This window comes from Dipodomys merriami, unplaced genomic scaffold (assembly GCF_024711535.1).
Source record: "Dipodomys merriami isolate MVZ:Mamm:240054 unplaced genomic scaffold, mDipMer1.0.p SCAF_128, whole genome shotgun sequence".
Taxonomy (NCBI): Eukaryota; Metazoa; Chordata; class Mammalia; order Rodentia; family Heteromyidae; genus Dipodomys; species Dipodomys merriami.
In genome coordinates, this window is record NW_027202582.1 from 2895751 (window position 1) to 2919663 (window position 23913).

General features: G+C 51.8%; 2 protein-coding genes across 2 annotated transcripts; one reads left to right on the plus strand and one right to left on the minus strand.

Annotated features, from left to right (window-relative positions):
• Window positions 1-4391: 4391 nt before the first annotated feature.
• On the minus strand, window positions 4392-8751 carry LOC138824345 (probable palmitoyltransferase ZDHHC24). The gene is made up of 3 exons (XM_070018171.1): window positions 8445-8751; window positions 6721-6998; window positions 4392-4985 (listed from the first exon to the last, which is right to left on the minus strand). Exons 1-3 carry the CDS (start codon window positions 8723-8725, stop codon window positions 4690-4692), a joined length of 855 nt encoding a protein of 284 aa, XP_069874272.1. The 5' UTR covers window positions 8726-8751; the 3' UTR covers window positions 4392-4689.
• An 884-nt stretch (window positions 8752-9635) lies between these two features.
• Window positions 9636-23889, plus strand: LOC138824346 (alpha-actinin-3-like). Its single transcript, XM_070018172.1, has 21 exons — window positions 9636-9798; window positions 13257-13371; window positions 13536-13655; window positions 14518-14604; window positions 14687-14774; window positions 15273-15351; window positions 15432-15513; window positions 16170-16255; window positions 17164-17256; window positions 17994-18224; window positions 18354-18501; window positions 19951-20101; window positions 20530-20638; window positions 20726-20866; window positions 21022-21204; window positions 21624-21758; window positions 21840-22019; window positions 22654-22800; window positions 22892-22957; window positions 23385-23543; window positions 23624-23889. Exons 1-21 carry the CDS (start codon window positions 9655-9657, stop codon window positions 23780-23782), a joined length of 2703 nt encoding a protein of 900 aa, XP_069874273.1. The 5' UTR covers window positions 9636-9654; the 3' UTR covers window positions 23783-23889.
• The last annotated feature ends 24 nt before the right edge of the window (window positions 23890-23913 follow it).

Consider the following 23913-nt stretch of genomic DNA (forward strand, 5'->3'; position numbering starts at 1 on the left):
GGGTTTGAACTCAAGTCCTCAAGCTTGCTAGGCAGACATTCTACCACGTGAGCCATGTCTCTAGTCAGTTTTTAATTTACTTAATTTTCAGACGTGAGGTCTCATATTTTTGCCAAGTTTCAACCTCACATCTTAGTCCTCCCTACAACCTCCGCTGCAGTTGGGATCACAGGTGTGTCTCATGAACTCCCCCACCTCCTGGGTTGGCCTTAACCCTTTATCTTCTGGATATCTGCCTCCTGAGTAGCTGGGAATTACATAATCAGCCCCTGAGCCTGGCTCATGGCTACCTTTTTAAGTCATTAGAGTTAAATACTTAAGGCACTGCTTGTCTGACCATTGCTTTATTCAGTTTATACATGCGCTAGTTTGGTTGAGTCATAATATTTGAAGTTGGAAATTATTTTACTTGCGGCCATGTGTCCATTTCCATGTCATTTCTACTGCTGACCACCTTTTTCAATGGTTTTCAATGTTGTGACTTGCCTGTATACTTACTGTTTGTTTCGCTGTGGGTGAAGATAGGTGTGCAGTCTGCAGTTCTCGGAACACTACTGCTGCTGCTGCTGGCTTCCATTGATGTCTCTCCCCAATCCTCTTTCTCTGTTCTCCTTGGACTTCCTAATTAAGGCTCGTATCTGACTGAGGGCCATTCCCAAAAAGAAAAGATTGATCCTGATTTTCTTCTCTCTTTCTCATATCCTTTTCTTCTGTTATCAGCTCTTCTGAGTATGAATTTTTTCCCAATGATTTGAATTCTAAACTATTTTCAGTTTTTAGTTACAGTATCTTTTCAAAGAGGCATTCTCCTCTAAGATTGCTTTATATTAAAAAAATAAATAAATAAATAAGGGCTGGGAATGTGGCTTAGTGGTAGAGTGCTTGCCTAGCATGCATGAAGCCCTGGGTTCCATTCCCCAGTACCATATAAACAGAAAAAGCTGGAAGTGGCACTGTGGCTCAAGTAGTAGAGTGCTAGCCTTGAGCAAAAGAAGTTCCAGGACAGTGTTCAGGCTCTGAGTTCAAGCCCCAGGACTGGCAAAAAATGAATATATATATATATATATATATATATATATGGAGAGAGAGAGGGGGGGGGAGCTGGGTATGTATGGTGGCTCATGCCTATAATCTTAGCTACTTAGGAAGCTGAGATCTCAGGATCATGGCTGGACAAGCCAGCCAAGGTAGGAAAGTCCATGAGACTCTTACCCCCAATTAACCACCACAAAGCCAGAAGTGGAGCTGTGGTGGCTCAGGTGATAGAGCATTAACCTTGAGCAGCAAAGGCTCAGAGACAGCGTCTAAACCCCAAGTTCAAATCCCAGAACAAGCACCAAAATAAATAAATCAATCTAAAATCAGTAGAGAGCAAGAGAATGATTGATCTGGCTTTTAAAAAGTGATTAAAATTTGTTTCACATGTAAAACTCAATAGCTGAGTAGAGGGCTGGGAAGGTGGCTCAGTGGTAGAGCACTTGCCTTGCATGCATGAGGCCCTGGGTTCGATTCCTCAGCACCACATAAGCAGAAAAAAAAAGCCAGAAGTGGCGCTGTGGCTCAAGTGGTAGAGTGCTAGCCTTGAGCTGAAGAGATGAGGGACAGCGCCCGGGCCCAGAGTTCAGGCCCCATGACCGGACACAAGCACTTATAAAGACCCCAGTTACACAGCACCTGTTGGCACAAACCTGCGATCCCAGCACTCAGGAAGCTAAAGCAGGAGCATGAGTCCCAGACCAGCCAAAGCCACATGATGAAACTGTCTAAAACAGAAAGAAGAAAACAAATCTGCATCTCATTTAATACTGTTAAATTTAATGTTTGGGAAGCTAAGGTCATGTTTAATTGTGAAACATTAAACTCCCTCTAAAGTCAGAAAGAAGGGGCTCCTACAATATATAGTGGACTCTTTTATAGGAGGGCAAGAAGGATGGAGAACAAAAAATGCAAAACAAATTGAAGGAAACAGGACTGTAGATTCAGAAAACTCAGAAGAATCTACAAGTAGTTGCATGTTGAGTTTTAGATGTGCTGGATATGACCTCTTTTCCTAAACCAGATATAACAGCATTGAAATATTAAATACTTAAGAATACACCAAAAGGCATCCTTATGAGAAAAGTCTCACTTTATTGGAAACATTCAGTGAGGAGATACACTGTGTTCATGAACTGGAAAATTCAATTTCATGGACATGCTCATTTCCAAACTGATGTAGAGAGAGCCAGTGGGTTTCACTGCTGAATCTTGACAAGCTGATCCTAAAACTGATGTGGAAGAGCAAAGTTCTTGTCCCCACAGATAGGTTGCGGATTAAAAAGGCCAGAAAAAGGTGTATATTCATACAAATGACCGCCACACAGCAGAGAAAGGAAATGCTACACCACTACATGCAATCATTTGGTGACAGACATCTCACAGACATAATTATTGAGTGAAAAGGTAAGTCATTCATTGTAGAATAAACTCACTATGATTGCGTTTATATAAAATTCAGACACTTAAGCACAAACATCAAACAGAAGCAAAAGAAAGAGGAAGACAGGGCAGTGAAGGAAACAACAGCCTTTAAGGAAACTAACTTTCTCCAACAGGTAGAGGAGTTTTGTTTTGTTTTTTTTTTGGTCAGTCGTGGGGCTTGAACTCTGGGCCTGGGCGCTGTCCCTCAGCTCTTCAGCTCAAGGCGAGCGCTCTACCACTTGAGCTACAGCGCCACTTCCGGTTTTCTGGTGGTTTATTGGAGATAGGAGTCTCACGGTCTCTCCTGCCCGGGCTGGCTTTGAACCGCGATCCTCAGATCTCAGCCTCCTGAGTAGCTAGGATTACAGGCGTGAGCCACCAGCGCCCAGCTCAGGTAGAGGAGTTTTATAAGTACAGTATCAGGGCTTGAATTCATTGCCTTGTGCTCTTGTTTGGCTTCCTTGCTCAAGGCTGGCCCTCTTCCGCTTGAACCATAGCTCTATTTCCAGCTTTCTGCTGCCTAGTTGAAGATGAGTCTCATGTACTTTTCTGCCCCATCTGGCCTTGAACCTCGATCCTCAGATCTCAGCCTCTTGAGTAGCTACATGTGAGCCACTGGTGCCTGGCCTATAAATATTCTCTAGCATCCCCTCATGATTAAGAAGGTGAAGCCGTGCACCTGTGGCTCACACCTGTAATCCTAGCTACTCAGGAGGCTGAGATCTGAGGATCACGGTTCAAAGCCAGCCCGGGCAAGAAAGTCCGTGAAACTCTTATCTCCAATAAACCACCAGAAAACTGGAAGTGGCGCTGTAGCTCAAGTGGTAGAGTGCTAGCTTTGAGCTAAAGAGCTGAGGGACAGCATTCAGGCCCAGAGTTCAAGCCCCACGACTGACAAAAAAAAAAAAAAAAGTGAGTTGATGCAGAAGAGGAGTGTTTATATACAGTACACAGTGCCAGGCACATGAAGTTCCTAGTGTCTTTTTTGTTTACATACAGCGATAGCAATAGAGCAGACCAACTGGAAAACAAAAACAAAAGAAGAGAAAACACCTAATGACCTCTGAGAGTATGGGCAGAGGCTGTCAGGAAGATGGGCTCCCCTGGGAGGTTGGAGGGGACAAGCCTGCCATTTCATGGGGCAGCCAAACATTATAGACTTCTGCAATCTTCATTTTTGGTCCAGCTTCCTCATCCCCAGCCCCCTCAGTACCCCTGACACCCAGAGCTTTAATGGTCCAGTTTCTCCTTCAAATAACCCTGTGCCCCATCTCACTCCAGGTGGTGACTGCAGGAGGGTAGCACACAGAGCAAACTATATGGATTTTCCCCCCATTCCAAAGTTGATGGAAGTACTGGCTCTAGGGGGCAATCTGCCATGCTTTTGGGTCTCTCCCTTTGGAAACACATCAATTTGACTTCTGATTCTCTGCTCTGAGTTGCACAAATGGTGAGTGTCAGGATCTTTGGCTTTCTGCTATTTCCTAGTCTTTTTTTTTCTGAAGCCTGCTACATTTAGCTGTTCATGTTTTTCCATAAAACGTTGAATAAACAGCTCCCAAAGAGCCAGGGATGCGGGCCTCCCCGACCGCTCAGCATCACCTCTCACAGATGCTTGACTATCCTCAGGACATGTCTGGTCCTCATTTTCCTCCTGCTCAGCTTTGTGCAAAGCACAAAGATCTGGGTACAAATCCTGCCTCCTCTGTTTACTACCCCATATTCTTGTCACTCACAAAAGCAGCAGCCAAACTGCTGCCACAGGTCCCATGATTCCATGAGACTCATACTACAGAGAAGCAATCAAGTGCTGATCCAGTAACACATGGGTCCGAGGGGGCAAGGCCCTGGCCCCTCAGGTTTCTTTGACAACCACAGGAACCAAAAACAGCATCTAGGACAACAAACCCAAAAACCCAGCAGAGATGGAGTGTGGGGCCAAGAACCACGTAGGTGCTTTATTAGCCTGGCAGAGGGCAGCCAAGCCGGCTGAGCAGCCCCTATGCTAGACCCTTCTCTTCCCAAAGGGCAAAGCCACAAGGCCAGAGCCCTGGACACAGAAGCATCCGAGCCGGGCAGGAGCAAGGCCAAGGAAGGCATCAGAGCTGTACACTGCAGGTGTTCAAGGCCCAGCTGGTTTCCCTCCTGCTGCTGGGTGGAGCGGGAAATGAGTTATCCGCCCCCTCCTCCACTCTCCTCTGCCTCCTGCAGTTTTGGCTCCTCCTGGAGTCAAGAAGCTGCAAGTCTCACGTCAGCTGTGGTCTGGAAGGTGATCCCATCCCCAGGCAATGGGGAGGCCAGGAAGGGCCAGAGCCAAATGAGGACCCAGCGGGGCCCCAGGGCTGCTTGCAGGTTGCCGCAGAAGCCCAGGTCATAGGAATGCTGGCCTCGAGCCCACTCCCACGTGGTCTGACCCCGAAGCAGCAGCATCCCGTGGAAGAGCAGCCCAGCCCCACATAGCAGTGCACCTGCCACGCACGTGTCCACCACAAAGGCCAGGGCAAACTGAGCCAGAGTTACTCTGCCTGCAGAGAGAGAGCAGAGAAGGTCAGGGGGCAGCTGTCGGAGCCCGCCCTCCCAGAGCTCAGCTCCTGCCCTCCACCCTTTACTCCCTGCCATGAAGCAGAGCCGACTCCTGCTATCAGTAAAACACTGAGTTGCCACCCAATAGCCAGCCCTAGGCTGGGCAATGGGAATACGCTGGTGGAGCTGGCAGACAGCCCCTGCCTAGGGGACCTCTTCCACCTGTGTATCACAAACTTGGTGAAGGCCTAAGCCCTGGGCCCCATGATCAAGGGGATGAAATAAGGTTTTCCCCTCTCCAGGAATTCTCAGACATGAAACTGACCATTCTTAGTCACTCAATTACATCAGTACTCTGTATCGCAGTGGAAAAGTAGACTAGCTTGTACCATCTTGGCTACACCAAGCAATAGGTACCTGTTAAATAACTACAAGTCAAGCGCTGGTGGCTCATGCCTGTACTCCTAGCTACTCAGAAAGCTGAGATCTGAGGATCCTGGTTTGAAGCTAGCCCTGGAAGAAAAGTCTGTGAGACTTTTATCTTCAATTAACCATCAAAAAGCCAGAAGTAGAGCTATGGCTCAAATGGTAGAGCACTAGCCTTGAGTGAAAAAGCCAAGTAAGAGCTCAAAGACATGTGTTCAAGCCCCATTACAGGCATACACATACACAATCAATCAATCATCAATCAACTGTAGTGTGGGGCTTTGCTAAGTGAGGGGCCAGACACGAAAGGTCACATGCTTTAAGAGTCCCTTTCTATGAGAAGTCCCAAATATGCAAGTGCTTAGCTAGAAAAGCAGATTAGTAGCTGCCAGCTCTGGGAGGATTAGAGAGGAATAGGGAGGGGCTGTTTGCTACATTCAAGGTTTCTTCTTAGGGGTAAAAATGTTCTGGAATTAAGACAGTGATAATGGTTTCTGTGGTACAGAGTCTACCTCATAAGTGCTAGGTCCTGAGTTCAAATCTTAGTACAATCAAAAGGAGAGAATAGGAGAGGTCCTGTGGATTTAGAAGAAATAGATCCTGGCTTCTGACAGGTGAGGAAGAGGCAGCAGCCAGGTGGAAACAGATACAGGAGTGAGCAGGAAGTAAGGGAAAGCATCTGGAGCCTGCACAACGCTCCTGGAAGGAAGACTAGAGGAGATGGAGGGGTGAAAAGATCTACTGAAGTCAGGGAAAATCTCCAAAGAAGCATGTGGAGGAAGCTGGGATGCGGAGGGAGAATGACTGCCTAGCAAGTTTGAGGCCCTGAGTTCACAACCCAGTACCCTACAAAAGCCACAGGACTTTGATTTTTTTATCCTAGGTGATGTCAGAGGTAAAAGGAATATCAGCAGCATCTAGACATGGCATCGCAATCAGCCTTCTGCTTTAGGTCTCCTTCCAAGCCCAGTGGCTGGGCCTTCTTCTGCCTAGAATTTTCACTGGCTCCTCATTACCCATATCAGAGTCATACCAGCCTTTGCTTTTACCTCATGGGCTCCTCTGATCTTTCTTCTCCTGCAAGAAATCTAGAATCTTACCCTGATTCTCAAAGCCGGAATTTAGCCCCCGTCTTGTGTAAGGTATAGTACCATATGCTCAGCTGAGTTCCAAGCTACCCTCTTCCTCCATAAATGACACTGAGACTTGGTCTCCAGGGCACTGCCAGGACCAGCAGGAAATCCCACCTCCCACTACAAAGGGCTTGACTCCTCTAAGGGCCTCTGCCTCCCTGCCTCCCTGCCTCCACACCTGTGAGCAACATGAGCCAGGGCAGCAGCAGGAGGGCAGCAGTGTGGAGGGCCGAGTGAGCCCGCAGCAGGGCTGACAGGGCAGGACCCAGAAGCACCGAGACGTGGAGCAGGACACCCCCAGCATGGAGCAGCAGGCACAGGAAGGGCCGGTAGTTCCGGAAGCCCACACAGCGGCCCAGCAGACGGCAGTGATGGTCCCGACGCAGGATGCAGACCCGACAGGCAGAGCAATGCCCACTGCGCGGTGGCACCTGGCTTTGGCACTGGTAGCAGTAACTGCAAGAAAAGACCACCAAAGGTCAGTACCCCAAGCATCTCTGAATGCCCCAGATTATGCCCAGGGTCAGTCCCAGAGCCTCTCCTGAAGAAGCAAAAATAACCACCTGCCTTCATCAAGCCTAAAGATTTCCCAAGGTCTGAGGTGGCTTCCACCTGAGTCTTAATAAGGTCTTTTTCTGACCTCTTAGCACCCAGTGGCAAAACTTTGATCCAAGTCACCGTGAACTGCCCTCAGCATTACTGCAGCAACTCCTTCACTGGTTTCATCCTTGCAGCCACAAGAATACTTTTTTTTGTTGTTGTTGGTAGTGGGGCTTGAACTCTCTGGGTCTGGGTGCTGGCCCTGAGCTCTTCAGCTCAAGTCTAGGGCCCTATCACTTAAGCCACAGCGCCACTTCTGGTTTTGTGGTAGTTAACTGGAGATAAGAGGCTCACGGACTTTCCTGCCAGGGCTAGCTTTGAACCGTGATCCTCAGATCTCAACCTCCTGAGTAGCTAGGATTACAGGCATGAGCCACCGGCACCTGGCCACAAGGATTCTTTTAAAGCCTAAGTCACGTCTTGTCTTTGCTCAAAAATCTCGTGACTCCCTACAGGCCTGCATCCTTAATCTTCCCCTCTCCCCACCCTCTACCCTATGCCAGTTTCCCTGGCCTTGCTAGAGATGGTGGGAACTCAGTTGCCTCAAAGCCTTTACATGGTTTGTTCCTTCTGCCTCGAACAATCTGCCCTCAATTTCACCAGCCCTGGGATTAAACTCCGGTCCTGGGCACTGTCCCTGAGCTTTTTAGCTCAAGGCTAGCACTCTACCACTGAGCCACAGCTCCACTTCCAGCTTTTGGTGGGTTAATTGGAGATAAGAGTCTCATAGACTTTCCAGCCTGGGATGGCTTCCAACTTGCAATCCTTATTGCTCAGCCTCCTTGAGTAGATAGGATGACAGGATGACAGCCACCGGTGCCTGGCTTCTTATATTTAAGTTCTTAATCGTAAATTGGCCAATTATGCTTGACAAAGTGTGGTTAGATCTTCTGAACAGAAAGTGGAATAATTAAATCAAGCTTATTAAATCTTTCACCTCAAATATTTCTAGTGGCGAGAACTGACCATCTTATTTTAAATTGAAACTCGTATCCTCCTCTCAGCCTATTCTAATTTTTGTTTCCACACCCTCATCCTGTCTACTTTATATCACTTGCTTACTTAATGTGGTGGTAGTTGGTCGTCTGTCCCTGCCCCTCACTGAAATCAACTCCAGGAAGTTGGAATCTACCCCAAGCCCCCTTCTGATCAGTAAGTATTTAAGCGAGGAACAGTCCTTTGGCATCTTCCATGCCAGGTTCTAAAGGAGTGCTCTGGCTCTAAGAACCCGGATGCTAACGTAATCCGGTTCGAACACCTCAATCCTGCGCCCCGCCCCCGCCCCAGGCGCGCCCCACTCACGCCCAGCCCTGGCCCAGGCCGCGGCCGGCCAGCATCACGCCCCGGATGCTGGGGTCCGAGCGCAGGAAGAGCCCCAAGTTGCCCGCAAGGTTAAGCAGCTGGAAAGCAGCCAACGCGAGCTGCAAGGCCCGGGCCAGGGGTCCTAGCGGGGGCGGCCCGGGACCTAGCACCAGCACGTAGGCCAGCTCCAGGCCCACGGCGGCGGCCCATAATCCGGTGAGCACGAGCGGCAGCCGCGCGGGAGCCCCCTCGGCTCGCCCAGCCGCCCAGGGCTGCCCCATAGTCCGGACCCATCCACAGTCGGATCGCAAGGACCTCGCCGCTTCCGCATTGGGGCGGGAATAAAGGCCGACGGACGTCTACGATAGCCAATGGAAACTCGAAAGGGGAGCGGAGCGCGCTAGGCTCTAAATAAGCGGTCACAGATGCGCAGAGCTGATTGGTCGGCCGCGCGAGCCAGCAGAGGCATGAAATCCGGTTGGTGCTACCGTCCGGGTGACACCGCTCAGTCTTCGCCCTCCCGGCCCCGGGAGGCCCCGCCCTCCCACGGAAAGCCCCGCCCTCCCACGGAAAGCCCCGCCCGCCGGCGCCGCGGGCCTGGTGCCGCGCGGCGGAGATTGGGTTGCAGCCTCGGTGGCGTCGGGGTTCCCGGCTCAGCACATTCTCCCCGCCACACACACGCCCTCCCCCGTTCGCCCCGATATTAATACCCCCGCCTAGGCCTATCCAGCTGGCTTGGAGTCCCTCACTGCGCTCAGGTGTCTCCATCACTCCAGAAAACCTTCAGAGCAGCTCGGCGCCTCGGCGGTTCTGACTGTGAAATGGGCACAGGGCTCTGCTTCCCACCCCGCGGGGCGCGAGCCGGGCCGGACCGGAGGGCGGCCCGTCGCCCATGTTAGTGTCCTTAGGGACATTCTATAGAGGAGACAGAGAGGGCTCGTGGCCTTCCCAAAGTCACACAGCCCCCTCGGCGAGCCGCCGAACCCGGGCCTCGGTCTATCCCAGCGCCCCCCGAGTTCTGCGGTCCTGGGCTTCTGGGCACCCTCTTATCTGGTCCCTACCCGGGCGGGCGCCCGCGCCTCCATGTGGCCCCACCCACCTCCCCCATATTTAGAGCGAATCCGATCCCGGGGCTGGGCCCGGCCCTACTTAACGGGGCCCGGGTGCTGGGGAGCGCGCCCAGCCGAGCCGAGTCCGCAGCCCGAGCAAGATGATGATGGTCATGCAGCCCGAGGGCCTGGGGGCCGGGGAGGGGCCCTTCGCGGGCACCGGGGGCGGCGAGTACATGGAGCAGGAGGAAGACTGGGACCGAGACCTGCTGCTGGACCCGGCCTGGGAGAAGCAGCAGCGGAAAGTGAGTGCTCGCCCATTTCCTCGTGGAAAAACTGAGGCCGGGGAGGGTCGGCGGTTTGTCCTGGGGGAGCGGGAGCCGGGTCAGTCTGACTTCCCCAGCTGCCACTTCCCAGCTCAAGACCGCCCGGCCTGCTGCCGTCCTTTAGGGCTGGACGAGACATTGAAGGTATCAAGGAAAATTCTCGGTTTCCCCAAATTCCTGTTGCTTCCCTGGGCCCAGGGCCCAGCCGGTGCATTGGACAAAGCCCAGGAGATCTGAGTGGGGTACGAGAGCGGGGGGGGGGGGGGGGGAGGGGGAATAGGAGGGGGGGAGTGGCAGGGGGATTCAGGAAGAATAACCTGTGTCCCCAAGCCCACCCTACTCTCGTTAAGCATTTTCAGACCCACTCTGGAAAGGAGTTTGACAGGTTCACAACTAGCGAACTTGGAATTTGGAGGGAGGGCCGGGGCTTCTAGACTACCCAGTTCCAGGGTGGAATTCACAATCTTTCTGTCTCATTTGGCAATTGAGGAAACTGAGGCCCAGGAAGGGCAGAAATAGGTCCCAAAATAATGTACCATCAGATAACAGGAACTCTCCCCACCCCCCCCTAAGTTAAAATCTTGCCCAGTTCCACTCACTCTCAAGATATCCCTCCCTGCCTGGGGGGGGGGGAAGGAACCCTGAGTCTGCTGAAAAGGCCACAGGTCAGGGAGGGGGGGAGCCCCGGGTCCCCTTACGTAGTAACCTGATTCTCTGGACAGATGGGCACTTAATGCTGAGGCAGCTCGTTGAGAAAGCTCAACCAGGGCATGTGGGCAACTGTTGCCCAGGCCCAAGCCTTGTAGGGCACTGGGGCCCCTCCCTCCCTGAACTATTTTCACCCCAGATTTTCCCCAGTGGGGAGAGCAGGACACTTGGGTTCCCTAAAGAGAAAATGATCCTAATTTTAGTGGGAAAAAAATTAAGGAGTGACAGACCAGGGGAGAGAGGGCACTGTGAGGACACTGGACCTGACAAATGTTTGCCAGCCACCAGGAAAAGGCAAGATGCTGATGCTCTTTGGGATCTGCCACATTGGAAAATCTCAGACTTTAGAATCGGAGCACTTCCGATGGGTTAGATGACAGGAGATGAACCCCGCCCCCTCCTGCCCCCTCCACCTGAGGCTGGGAGACTGAGCGGCTCTGCTGGGCTGCCCCTGGGTGATCACTTCTCTCCCTACCCACTCCATTCAGTGCACCTGTCTCTAAACATGGCTGTGGTCCCTGGGTTCGGCAATCATCCGGTGATGTCATCCTTGCCTCTGGCTCCAGCTGCCACTTGCTCTGCCATAACTCTTGTCCCCACCCCTAGCCACTCACCGCTCTCCCAAATCCAGACCCACATGCCCCTGCCACATGCCAGTCTCTCTTTTGTCTTTGTCACTTAAAATATCGAGAGCATCCTTGATATAAACAGCCACCCACCTCATCCAACAGCTGCACGGGGTAGATGCTCTAAAAATCCATCTGCAACCCCCCCTGGGCTTAGACATGTGGGTCATTTTCTTTCTTATCCAGTTGCTTATTACAAAGTTGTCATAAATACACTCCTATATGCCCTCACCACCCAATGACTCCCTCATTCGAGACTCCCAGTCTAGGAACACTCTGTTTTCTCTTATCTTGGGCTGAGTTCTCGTCAGTCAACCATGCCCAGAAACACTTGCTCCCTCAGTATGTCTTTTGGGAGGTCTGAACTTGTGGGCAGGTGCTGTTTCAGGGGCCTGGGCTTAGCGAGAGACAAAGTGGAGTTTGTGGCTTTATTTCATCCCCTACCCTCCCCCCTGCTGCCTTCTCCTCCACCTCCTCACCTCTCCCAAGCCATTGTCTCCTTGCACAACCAGAATGAGCTTTCTGAAACAGTTCTGTCCCCCTCCCTCTGCCTGAAGCTTTGTTGACTCCCTGTGCCTCCCACAGTCAAGGTCAAACTGCCCAGACTTAACACCTAAGACTGGGCGTGACCTGGCCCCTGCCATCCCTCCGGTTCGCCTCTATCTCCCCAACTCCCCCAGCTTCATTCCAGCAGTGCCCAGAGCACTGGCCTCACAGACAGAGTAACTGTTTCTCTCTGCACATTTGCCTACATGGCTGCCCATGCCTAAAATGCCCTTACCCTGTCCTTTCCAGTATGCATAACTCGCTCTTCCATCACAGCGCTGATCAAATGTGAACTTTTCCTATCTGATTCCGACAGTCCCTTCTCTAATTCCTCCATATGCTCTCCCAGCACTTGTCTGACTAGTGTGACTCTGACTGACTGCAAGCTTCTTTAAGGCAAGAACCACACCCCCATTAAGAGTCCCATTTGGAGAAGAAGCTGGGAGGATCCCAGTTTGAGGCTGGTGCTCTAACACTTGAGTCACGGCTCCATTTCTGGCATTTTGCTGGTTTAAGTGGAGATAAGAGTCTCTCAGGGGCTGGGAAGGTAGCTCAGTGGTAGAGTGTTTGCCTCGCATGCATGAGGCCCTGGGTTCGATTCCTCAGCACCGCATAAGCAGAAAAAAAAACGGAAGTGGCACTGTAGTTCAAGTGGCAGGGCGCTAGCCTGGAGCTGAAGAGCTGAGGGACAGTGTCCAGGCCCAGAGTTCAGCCTCCACAACCAACAAAAAAAGAAGTCTCAGACTTTCTTGCCTGGGTTGGCTTTGATCTGTGATCCTCCCAAGTAGCTAGGATCACGGATATGAGCCTCCAGCGTCTGGCTCTGATGTCTGACCCTTTAACTGTACAATGCAGAAGGACCAATTTCCAGACAGGGCAAGAGCTTGGCCCAGACCACAGGCAGGAATCGCTGGACTGGGCTTGGTGTCGCACCAAGGGCTCTACAGCTAGTTGCAGCATTCAGGGTCTGAGGGCTCAGTAAGTTGGCAGCATTGGGCACAGTCTCAAGACACCCCCATGCCCTAAAGTCACAGCCACATAACACCTTTCCCATCTAGGATGGAGGCTGAGGCTGAGGAAAAGGCCGCTATCAGCTCTGGGAACGTGATCAAGTTGGGCCTGATCAAGTCTGTGCTGGTCAGTGCTGGCGGACCCTCCACAGCCTGTACCACACACAGTCTTCTTGGCAGCTGATCCTCAACCTTAGGCCAGATGTCCTTTCATTCTAGAATTCCACAGAGTTTAGAGAAACCATATCTCTGGGCTGGCCCTGGCACCTCAGGGACTATATTGGTTTTCTAATTTCCCTTCTGTTGCTTAAGACCACACAAGGCTACAGCTTATATGGATCCTACATTCCATTTCTCTTCTCTCAGGAGAGCTAAAGCTCAGAGATGGCAAGAGCCTGGCTCAGGATGCACGGCCAGTCAGTAGCTCAGCCAGGAGACTTGCAGCCAGGGTCTTGGGTTCTGAGATCCACCTTGATTGAGGAGCCAGGATGATGCCCCACATTCCCACCTCCAGTCCTAGGGTCTGAGCACTGTCCTCTGCTCCTAGACCTTCACTGCCTGGTGCAACTCACACCTGCGCAAAGCGGGCACGCAGATCGAGAACATCGAGGAGGACTTCCGCAATGGCCTCAAGCTCATGCTGCTGCTGGAGGTCATTTCAGGTGGGGGTGTACATAATGTGCCCAAGGGAAACCCTGGGAGCCAGGGAAATGGTGGCCACGGAGGGCTGGAAGCAACTTGGGGTGGGGGAAGGGCAGAGATGGGGGACAATGTCTTCAGCTGCCTTATGACCTTTGACACTTGACCCCTCTCTTCATATGCTCAGGAGAGCGGCTACCCAGACCAGACAAAGGCAAAATGCGCTTCCACAAAATCGCCAATGTCAACAAGGCCTTGGACTTCATTGCCAGCAAAGGGGTTAAATTGGTGTCCATTGGCGCTGAAGGTGAGGAGGGGGAAGGAAGGCACTGGGGCAGGAAGGTGAGTAAGGGACTCTCTTCTTTGTCTCCTGTATGAGCCTCAGTTTTCTCATCTCTACAATGGGGTTAATCACTCCTGCCTTGCAGGAAAGACTGTAAAGAGCCAGTCCTTAGTATTTATTGACTGACCCTTTTTGTGTGTGTTTGTGTCGGTCCTGGGATGTCAACTCAGAACCTGGGTGCTATCCCTGAGTTTTTTTGCTCAAGGCTAGCACTCTGCCACTTGAGCCATAGCTCTACTTCCGGCTGTTTGCTGGTTAATTGGAAATAAGAGCCTCACAGACTTTTCTGCCCTTACTGGCTTTGAAATGTGATCCTTAAATCTCAGCCTCCTGATTAGCTAGGATTACAGGCATGAGCCACTGGCACCTAGCTCTCGCTGGATCTTATATTGAAAATGAACTATAGGGGTTGGGAATGTGGCTCAAGTGGTAGAGTGCTATCCTTGAGCAAAAGAAGCTTAGGGACAGTGCCCAGGCCCTGAGTTTAAGTCCCAGGACTGGCAAAGAAAAAAAAAAGAAAAAGAAAATGAACTCTACAACTTGTGGGTGGAGGTGGGATGGAAAAACTGGGAGAGAGCGAGGGAAGGTGTGACATTGTCCAAAAAGAAATGTACTCATTACCTGACTTACATAACTGTCTGGTCTCTATACATCAATAACAATAAAAATTTTGAATTATAATGGATGGTTATTGAGCCTCAAGGGTTGCATACCTACTAGGTGCCAGCCCTGGCCTAGGGAACAAGAAGCAGAGGGCTGAGTAGGAGAAGCGGGAGCTGAGGCCTTCAGCGCCAGCCATAGTCTGTCTCTCACCCTCACCCTGCAGAGATTGTTGATGGGAACTTGAAGATGACCCTGGGCATGATCTGGACCATCATCCTCCGCTTCGCCATCCAGGATATCTCTGTGGAGGGTGAGTCGTGAGGAGGAAATGGGGAGGAGAGGGACGGACTCAGGTACTTTCCCAACTAATGTACCCCGACTTCACCACCCAGAAACCTCTGCCAAAGAAGGCTTGCTCCTGTGGTGCCAGCGGAAGACAGCGCCATACCGCAATGTTAACGTGCAGAACTTTCACACCAGGTCGGTGCTGGGTGGTGGTGGGGAGTCCAGTGAGGGTACAGAGCTGGCCCTCCTCCCAAGTCCAAGGGGCATTCAGGATCACAAGTTTGTGAAGAGCATCCAAAACTAAGAGAATGTAGCTGGGCTGCCGGTGGCTCACACCTGTCATCCTAGCTACTCAGGAGGCTGAGATCTGAGGATCACGGTTCAAAGCCAGCCCAGGCAGGAACTTCCATAAGATTCTTGTCTTCAATTAACTACCAGAAAACCAGAAGTGGCACTGTAGTTCACATGGTAGAGCACTTGCCTTGAGCTGGAGAGCTCAGGAACAGCGCCTAGGCCACAAGTTCAAGCCCCACGACCAACACGAGAGAGAGAGAGAGAGAGAGAGAGAGAGAGAGAGAGAGAGAGAGAATGTAAAACAAACAACAAAACAACAAAAAAAGGAGAACTCAATAAACCTTATTGGGGTGCAAAGGGAGCCTGACCCCAGGCCTGATCGCCCTCTTCTCTGTCCAGCTGGAAGGATGGTCTGGCCCTCTGTGCCCTCATCCACCGACACCGACCTGACCTCATCGACTACGCCAAGCTACGCAAGGTGGGCCTTTACTTCCTGCCCCAGCCCTAACCCCTTGACCTCTGACCTCAGCTGACCTGTTCTTTCTTATACCCCTCTAGGATGACCCCATTGGCAACTTAAACACTGCCTTTGAGGTGGCGGAGAAATACCTGGACATCCCGAAGATGTTGGATGCAGAAGGTGAGAGTGAGCCTTGCCTGGGCGAAGCTAGCACTCTCTACTGGTGGAATGGTCTGACCACCACACCATTGCCCTGCCTCCTCTCCCATGATACTCTGCGACCCCAACTGTCCCTCTTCTGATCCACAATAGAATAACACCAGTATAGAATAGCACCACCTTCTGCCTCATAGCCAGTCTCCTGGATTACTTGTTGTTAGTCCCCCAAACTAGTCCATCACACACTCCTGAACCAGGTTGGGGCCTGTGCTGCCTCTGGTCCCTGTGCCCAAGCAAAGCATCTAGTCAATGAAGCAGCAAACATTTCCTGCATTTCTGCTGCAGAGTGCTTTTGTGGTGTGGGTATGGAGGAGGAGAACTAGTTCTGGTCCCTGAGTTATTCATAGACAGACAGACAGACAGACAGATAGACAGACAGACAGACAGACAGACAGACAGACAGACAGACAGAGAAAGTTACAGGATGATTAGGGTTAATAGGAAGTATGACTGGCCTCTCCTGGGACCTAGGGCTTTGGGGAATAGGCAGATGCTGGGTTTGGGGTAGCTGGGAGACAAGATGCCTCCACCCCTACTATCCTGAGAGTGTTGGAGGGGCATTGATCCCATCCTCCACCCTGGTTTCGGTCAACATTCATCTTGTAATCCCCTCCCAGACATTGTGAACACCCCAAAGCCAGATGAGAAAGCCATCATGACCTATGTTTCCTGCTTCTACCATGCATTTGCTGGGGCTGAGCAGGTAAGTAGGGCCTCGCTACTGCCCTCCTGTGAGCACTGCTGCTTGGGCAGCGCCCAGGGACCCACATTTGTAGATGCTAGATGGGACATTTAGGTGGGGAGTTCCACTGTTACTTTCTCTTTTGAACACCTCAATAAGACCCTTCCCCAACTTAGAGGAGTAGCCCTATTTGACCCCTTTTTGCATGAGCTAAGGATTTTTTTTTTCCTGTACTGGATGTTGAACTCAGGGCCCTGTACTTGCTAGGCAGATGCTCTACTACTTCAGCCAAGCCTCCAGCTCCTCTTTGCATTGCTTATTAAAGGGTCTTGATTTTGCCTGTGATTCTCCTACTTATGCTTCCCACGCTGGGAATGAGCCCAGCGGACTCAGCCATTGTGCTTTCCACGTAGCTGGGATGACAGGTGTGAGCTACCAAACTAACTCATTAATTGGAGTTCCATGAACTTCTTTTTATCTGAGCCGACCTTGAATCACAATCCCCTGCTCTCTTCCAGGTAGCTAGGATTACAGACCCAAGAGAATTGAGCCGCAGTGCCTGGCTTTGTTTTTTGGATTAGTTGTTGTTTGGTGGTACTAGGGTTTACATTCAGGCAGGTGTTCTACTGCTTGAGCCACACCCTAGGCCCCTTTGCTTTTATTAATTTTTCAAACGGGGTCTTACATTTATGCCCAAGCTGGCCTAGATCCAACCCACCAAATAATTCATCATGCCCAGCTTTTTGGTTGAGATGGAGCCTTGTGAACTTTTGGCCCAAGTTGGCCTTGAACTACAATTGTCCCAATCTCAGCCTCTGAGTTAAAACGACAGGTGTGAGCTGCCTTTTTAAGAGCTTTCCAGGGGTCTGGGTCAAGGTGTCTGAGGCAACTGGCCTTCATGCCACCCCTCCAACCCATCGCAACCACAGGCCGAGACAGCTGCCAACAGGATCTGCAAGGTGTTGGCTGTGAACCAGGAAAATGAGAAGCTGATGGAGGAGTATGAGAAACTAGCCAGTGAGGTAAGGCTAGGGCCAATCTCCCTTTCCCCCTGCATGGACCCACAGAGCATCCCTGTTCTTAGAGGCCCTGGACTCCCCCCTATCTTCTCCTGCTCCTCCACGATCATCTGCCCCCTTCAGCTTTTCTAGGCTTCTAGTCATTCATTGATTCCATCATCATTCATTCATCTGCTCACTGGTTGATCCACTCCCTTGTATTTAGGCAACCATATGGCCCTTTGGTCTATGCAGGCCCCTAGAGACAGGAATTAGATAAACTGGAACTGGAATTCAGTGACAGATGCTTGCTTAGGCATATGTGAAACCCTAGATTTGAACCCCAGCATCACAAAAAGAAAAAAGGACAAAAAAAATTAACCATCCTATTCTTTTTTTTTGCCAGTCCTGGGGGTTGAACTCAGGGCCTGGAAACTGTCTCTGAGCTGCTTTTGCTCAAGGCTAGCACTCTACCACTTGAGCCACAGTGCCACTTCCAGCTTTTTCTGTATATGTGGTACTGAGGAATGGAACTCAGGGCTTCATGCATGCTAGGCAAGCACTCTACCACTAAACCACCTTCCCAGCCAACCATCCTATTCTTGATCAGTGAGAACAGACTACCTCATGGCTATGAAAGTCACCCCCATGTACTTGAGGCCCTTCCCTCTGGCCACGGTCTAGGTGTGGGTGGAAAAGGGTGGATGAGGTGGGCAGCTTGGCTTAGAGCTCTCTGCTGTGCCCCTGCTGGGCCCTGGCAGCTGCTGGAATGGATCCGCCGCACTGTCCCATGGCTGGAGAACCGGGTGGGCGAGCCCAGCATGACTGCCATGCAACGCAAACTGGAGGACTTCCGGGACTACCGGCGCCTGCACAAGCCACCCCGAGTTCAGGAGAAGTGCCAGCTGGAGATCAATTTCAACACACTGCAGACCAAACTTCGGCTGAGCCACCGGCCCGCCTTCATGCCATCTGAGGGCAAGCTGGTTTCGGTGAGCCAGGATGGGCATGGAGGGGAGGTGACCCCACTCTGTCCACAGGCCCTGGTGACCTTGAGCTCTGTGTCCCCATCCGTAAAATGGGTACATCGTGATGGAAGGCACTTCTACCTATCCCCACAGGACATCGCCAATGCATGGCGAGGGCTGGAGCAGGTGGAAAAGGGCTACGAGGACTGGCTGCTGTCAGAGATTCGGCGTCTGCAGCGGCTCCAGCATCTGGCAGAGAAATTCCAGCAGAAGGCCTCCTTGCATGAAACCTGGACCCGGGGTAAGTGCTCCCATGAAGTTGGACTCCCCTGGGGAAGAATCCTGGGTAAATGATGCACAAGACAAAAGTAGGTGTTCTGCAGAGAAGGTGGAGAACAGATTTCTAGTCCCACCCTGACTGGCTGAAGTATACAAATCAGTCTGTCTTTGAGCTACAGGGTTTTTCTTTTTTATTGGTTTACATCAATTATCCTGGGGAAGGGGAGCATTTCTGCTGTTATATCTCTGGTCATATTAACACTCTATTCTGATCAGTTTCACACACACACACCCTTTATCACATGCTGTATTCTTCTCTCTATGAGCTACAATTTCTTTATCCATTAACTTGTCATTTAGTATTGTATTTGCAAATGTAGTAAGTGTCCAAAGGTGAATCTGTTCTTAATCCTAATATTCTTTATATCATACTCAGAGTATATTAATGAAAAACCCCCAAAATATCACTCTGCTAAACATCATTCAATCTGTATTCAGTCAGAGCTTTAAATCCAAAAAAAAAAAGAGAGAGAGAATGAATCAGTAAGGTGATGGTTGTTCAGACCTGTAATCCTAGCTATTCAGGAGGCTAAGATCTGAGGATCACAGTTCAATGCCAGCCCAGGCAGCAAATCCATGAGACTATCTCCAGTAAGCACCAGATAAACCAGAAGTGGTGGTGTGGCTCAAGTGGTAGAGTGCTAACCTAGAGTGCAAAAGCTCAGGGACAGCGCCCAGGCCCTGACTTCAAAACCCAACAACAACAAAAAAGAATGAATCTTGCCTAAATTCAATGAGCAAGTATTAATAATGGAGCATGAACATAACAAATAACAGTAATTTGGCATTACAGTTCCTTAAATGTGGGCCAGGCATGGTAGCCTGTGCCTGAAATCCCAGCACTTAGGAAGTTGAAGTTAACCTGGGCTACAAAATAAGAACATGCCTCAAAACAAGATTTTTTTTTTTATTTACAGCTAGTGACTGTGACCCTGCGTAGCCTTTGCACCCCTAAACTTCCTCAGACAAGGGTCCCTACTGCTATTGGTTGGGCTTTATTTGTAAATATATGGTAATTATCACTTCCAAGCAAGTACTCTTAGATTTATCATTCATTCACCCAATGAATATTACCAAGCCAGGCACTTTGCCAGGTGCTGGTAAACAGTAGTGAACAAAGGAAACCAAGTCAGAGGGCTTTTGGTGCTCACAGAGACATTGAGAAGTGGCTACCAAAGAACTTCAAATTGTAGTAATGACCAAGCAGGACTGTGTTGGGGTCAGGGGATGCTGGCGGTATTTGCAGGCCATGCTGAAGATGAGGAGTTGCTCTTTATCCCGCTGACATGCAGAGCAAATCCCAGGTGTAGGGTGGGCCGGTGCCACGGCCTACCCTCGCAGCCCTGCCCGAAGCCCCTGCTCCGGCTCAGGCCGCCGCCAGGTGATCAGAGCAGACCCTCTCTCGGATCAGGGAAGGAAGAGATGCTGAACCAGCGCGACTACGATTCGGCTTCGCTACAGGAGGTGCGGGCCTTGCTGCGGCGCCACGAGGCCTTTGAGAGTGACCTGGCTGCGCACCAGGACCGCGTGGAGCACATCGCCGCGCTGGCCCAGGAGCTCAAGTAGGCGGGGCCCCAGGAGCTCAAGTGGGCGGGGCCCCAGGAGCTCAAGTGGGTGTGGCAGGGCGACTGTCATTGCGTCATCCGTCTGACCACGCCCCCTCGGGTTGAGCTTTGATGGGCTCTCCACTGTGCTCTCTGGGTTTTCTTGGTTTCTTTAACGCAGCGGTGCCCGTGGTACCTGTAATTAACTATTGCGCCGCCCCTTCTCACATAACCCCACTCCCCAATCCCCAGGGTCTGCCACTCGATTGGAGTTTGAGGATCGCGGGCCCCCACCTTCCCGCAGGAATGCGCCCCATTCCTATTCCTCCCCTATCCTGGCTGCCTTCGCCATCCCCCGGGGCGCGGGTTCCAGCCCTAGGAAGGCAGGCAGGCAGGGGGAATCTAGGCTAAGGACTGGCCCTACACTCACCCTCCCTCTCCCTCAGTGAGCTGGATTACCATGATGCGGCCTCGGTGAACAGCCGCTGCCAGGCCATCTGTGACCAGTGGGACAACTTGGGCACGCTGACCCAGAAGAGGCGGGATGCGCTGGAGGTAGGGGCGGGGCAAGGAGCTGGGGGGGGGGAGGCCCCAGGCTGGGGGGAGGAGGGAAGCTGACCCGCTATCCCCCTCCCCCTCTAGCGCATGGAGAAGCTCCTGGAAACCATCGACCAGCTGCAGCTTGAGTTTGCCAGACGAGCTGCACCCTTCAACAACTGGCTGGACGGGGCGGTGGAGGACCTGCAGGACGTGTGGCTGGTGCACTCAGTAGAGGAGACTCAGGTGTGTGCAGGCATTCTGGGGATTGCAGAGAAGCTGGCCCTACATGTCAGCTACTCCTTTGGCATCCTGGGGAATGGGCAGGAAGCCTGGGTTCTTGGACTAGTGCTGCCAGGACTGCTGAGTGACCTGTCTCTCCTTTCTGCCTTCACTCCCAGAGCCTACTGACAGCCCATGAGCAGTTCAAGGCAACGTTACCTGAGGCTGACCGAGAACGAGGTGCCATCCTGGGCATCCAGACCGAGATCCAGAAGATCTGTCAAACATATGGGCTGGCACTAAAGTCCACCAACCCCTACATCACCCTCACCTCACAGGACATCAACAACAAATGGGATACGGTCAGTGTCACTGGCAGCTTCCACTCACTCGGACACACTTCACCTGCGCTGAGCCCTGTGATGTCCTATGAGAGTGGAAATAAAGTCTACCTCTAGATCTTGGGTTTTCAGCCTCCAGGTGGCACTGAGGCACCATCTTGCCTGCTGTCGCCTCATCTAAGTAATGGCTATCACAGCTGCATTCTCCTATCAGGACTCAAGTGCAGAATGAGATACCACGTGGACATCTTCCACACTCCACGTGTATTAGTTATAAATGATGTAGCTGGGCTCAATTACAGATATGAAACCTGGGGCCTGCAAAGGTTGATTGATTTGCCCCACAGCTTGTCCATATAGCCCTATTTCAGCTTAAAGCCACAAGAACTGAACCTGTTCAGAGCCATCTCCTGGCTCTAGCATACCACTCTCCTTCCCAGGTCCGAAAGCTTGTACCCAGCCGTGATCAGACCCTACAAGAGGAGCTGGCACGGCAGCAGGTGAACGAGAGGCTCAGGAGACAGTTTGCTGCCCAGGCCAATGCTGTAGGTCCCTGGATCCAGGCGAAGGTGGAGGTAAGGACTCCTGAGAGAGTGCACCCAGAGCTGTATCAGAGTGATTTGGTAGGCCTTGATCTGATCTGGTAACCTCTGTAGGAGGTGGGGCGACTGGCAGCCGGGCTGGCTGGCTCTCTGGAGGAGCAGATGGCAGGGCTGAGGCAGCAGGAACAGAACATCATCAACTACAAAAGCAACATCGACCGGCTGGAGGGTGACCACCAGCTGCTGCAGGAGAGCCTGGTCTTTGACAACAAGCACACAGTCTACAGCATGGAGGTGGGGGTCCCATCCTCTGGAGCGAAGGCAGCATGGGCTGGGGAAGGAGAGGGGGGTGGATCACAGAGCCTATCTGTCCAGGAGAGTCCCCAAGTCTAGCTTGGCAAGGCTTCCCAATGTTATCCATGGGGATAGAGCCCCAATGAAGGAAAGTATCACAAAGCAGCCTGAAGCTAGGCTAGGATTGGCCATGGATGACTGGTCAATAAAAGAGACACAGCTCATGCCTGTAATCCTGGCTGCTCAGGAAGCTGATATCTGGAGGATCACAGTCCAAAGTCAGTCTGGAAAGACAAATCCAAGACTCTTCTTTCCAATTAACCAGCAAAAAAGCCAGAAGTGGAGGTGTGGCTCAAATGACAGAGATCCAGCCTTGAGCAAAAGAGCCATGCTAAGAACACAAATCCCTGAATTCAAGCCCCTTCCAGTGTGTGCGCATACCCGCACGCACTCACCCCTTATATGATAAATCATCAAACTTTAAGGCTATAGTTGGTCACCTACTAGAATACCCAGATGAGGACAGAAGACCAGTGAAGGTGAGGACTTGCCCAGGGTCCTGGCTAGTTGGGAGCAGAACTAGAATGAGTCAGGCACTGGCCTCCCACTGACCAGCCCATCTTCTGCTCTCTAGCACATCCGAGTGGGCTGGGAGCAGCTGCTCACCTCCATCGCCCGCACCATCAACGAGGTGGAGAACCAGGTACTGACCCGAGATGCCAAGGGCCTGAGCCAGGAGCAGCTCAATGAGTTCCGGGCATCTTTCAACCACTTTGACAGGGTGAGTGAGGGCCCAGCCCTGTGAGGTAAAAGACTTGGAGGCTGGTGGGACTGGGGACCAAGCCTGACATCCATCCATTCGTCCCTTATAGAAGCGGAATGGGATGATGGAACCTGATGACTTCCGAGCTTGCCTGATCTCCATGGGCTACGACCTGGTGAGTGGCCCCCACCCCGAGTGGCCCCAGCACCCTCCCCCCTTTCACACTGATTACCTCCCCCTACACATCCCACATCCTTCATCTCTACTCTCTATACCCAAGAGGACCAGCAGACTCAGAGAGGTAAAGTGACTTGGTTCTACATCTGTGTGCACCATTTTATCTCTAGGAAACAGCACGGAAGCAGCACTATGGAGGGGTGTAGACATCAGGATCAATGAGCGTCAGGAGTATTGCCACAGGCAGGAGGCAGCTTTCAGCCTAGCAAGAAAGATTCCCGAAAGCTTAGGTTAACTAAGTTCTTGTGAGGAAGCACCTTGCAAGTAATAGGCAGGGCAAGGCCGGGACTATTCACAGGAGGGAATGCTGAGCGCCTCCTGGCTTTGGCAATCATTGGCACAGTGTCTGCCCTCTATCTTTGCAGGGAGAAGTGGAGTTTGCTCGCATCATGACCATGGTGGACCCCAACGCCACAGGGGTCGTGACCTTCCAGGCCTTTATTGACTTTATGACCCGAGAGACAGCAGAGACGGACACAGCCGAGCAAGTTGTAGCTTCCTTCAAGATCCTGGCAGGAGACAAGGTGAGACTTGGGCAGAGGAGTGGCTTGGTGGGTGGAGGCAGGACTTAAGATGTCAGCCCTCAATGCCTCCTCTTTTTCAGAACTACATCACCCCTGAAGAGCTGCGGCGGGAGCTGCCAGCTGAGCAGGCTGAGTACTGCATCCGCAGGATGGCACCCTACAAGGGCTCTGGGGCTCCTGCTGGAGCCCTGGACTACGTGGCCTTCTCCAGTGCTCTCTATGGGGAGAGTGACCTCTGATTTTGACCCAAAAGGAGAGCGAGTGTTCATTGAGGCTGATTCCATTCAGCCCCTGGAGCAAGGGCCTCAGAGATTGGCCAGCCATGTGTTTCTGAATAAAGATCCATCTGTGGGCCTCTCCCATCTCCTTT

What these genes read in the sequence shown, in the direction of transcription:
- LOC138824345 (XM_070018171.1), bottom strand. Translation starts at nt 8,725, where the DNA reads ATGGGGCAGCCCTGGGCGGCTGGGCGAGCCGAGGGGGCTCCCGCGCGG. An exon ending in GGCCTGGGCCAGGGCTGGGC is followed by an intron (nt 6,999 to 8,444) that starts GTGAGTGGGGCG and finishes CTTTTCTTGCAG; the next exon opens with TTACTGCTACCAGTGCCAAA. An exon ending in CTGGCTCATGTTGCTCACAG is followed by an intron (nt 4,986 to 6,720) that starts GTGTGGAGGCAG and finishes CTCTCTCTGCAG; the next exon opens with GCAGAGTAACTCTGGCTCAG.
- LOC138824346 (XM_070018172.1), top strand. Translation starts at nt 9,655, where the DNA reads ATGATGATGGTCATGCAGCCCGAGGGCCTGGGGGCCGGGGAGGGGCCC. An exon ending in GAAGATGTTGGATGCAGAAG is followed by an intron (nt 15,514 to 16,169) that starts GTGAGAGTGAGC and finishes ATCCCCTCCCAG; the next exon opens with ACATTGTGAACACCCCAAAG. An exon ending in CATTTGCTGGGGCTGAGCAG is followed by an intron (nt 16,256 to 17,163) that starts GTAAGTAGGGCC and finishes TCGCAACCACAG; the next exon opens with GCCGAGACAGCTGCCAACAG.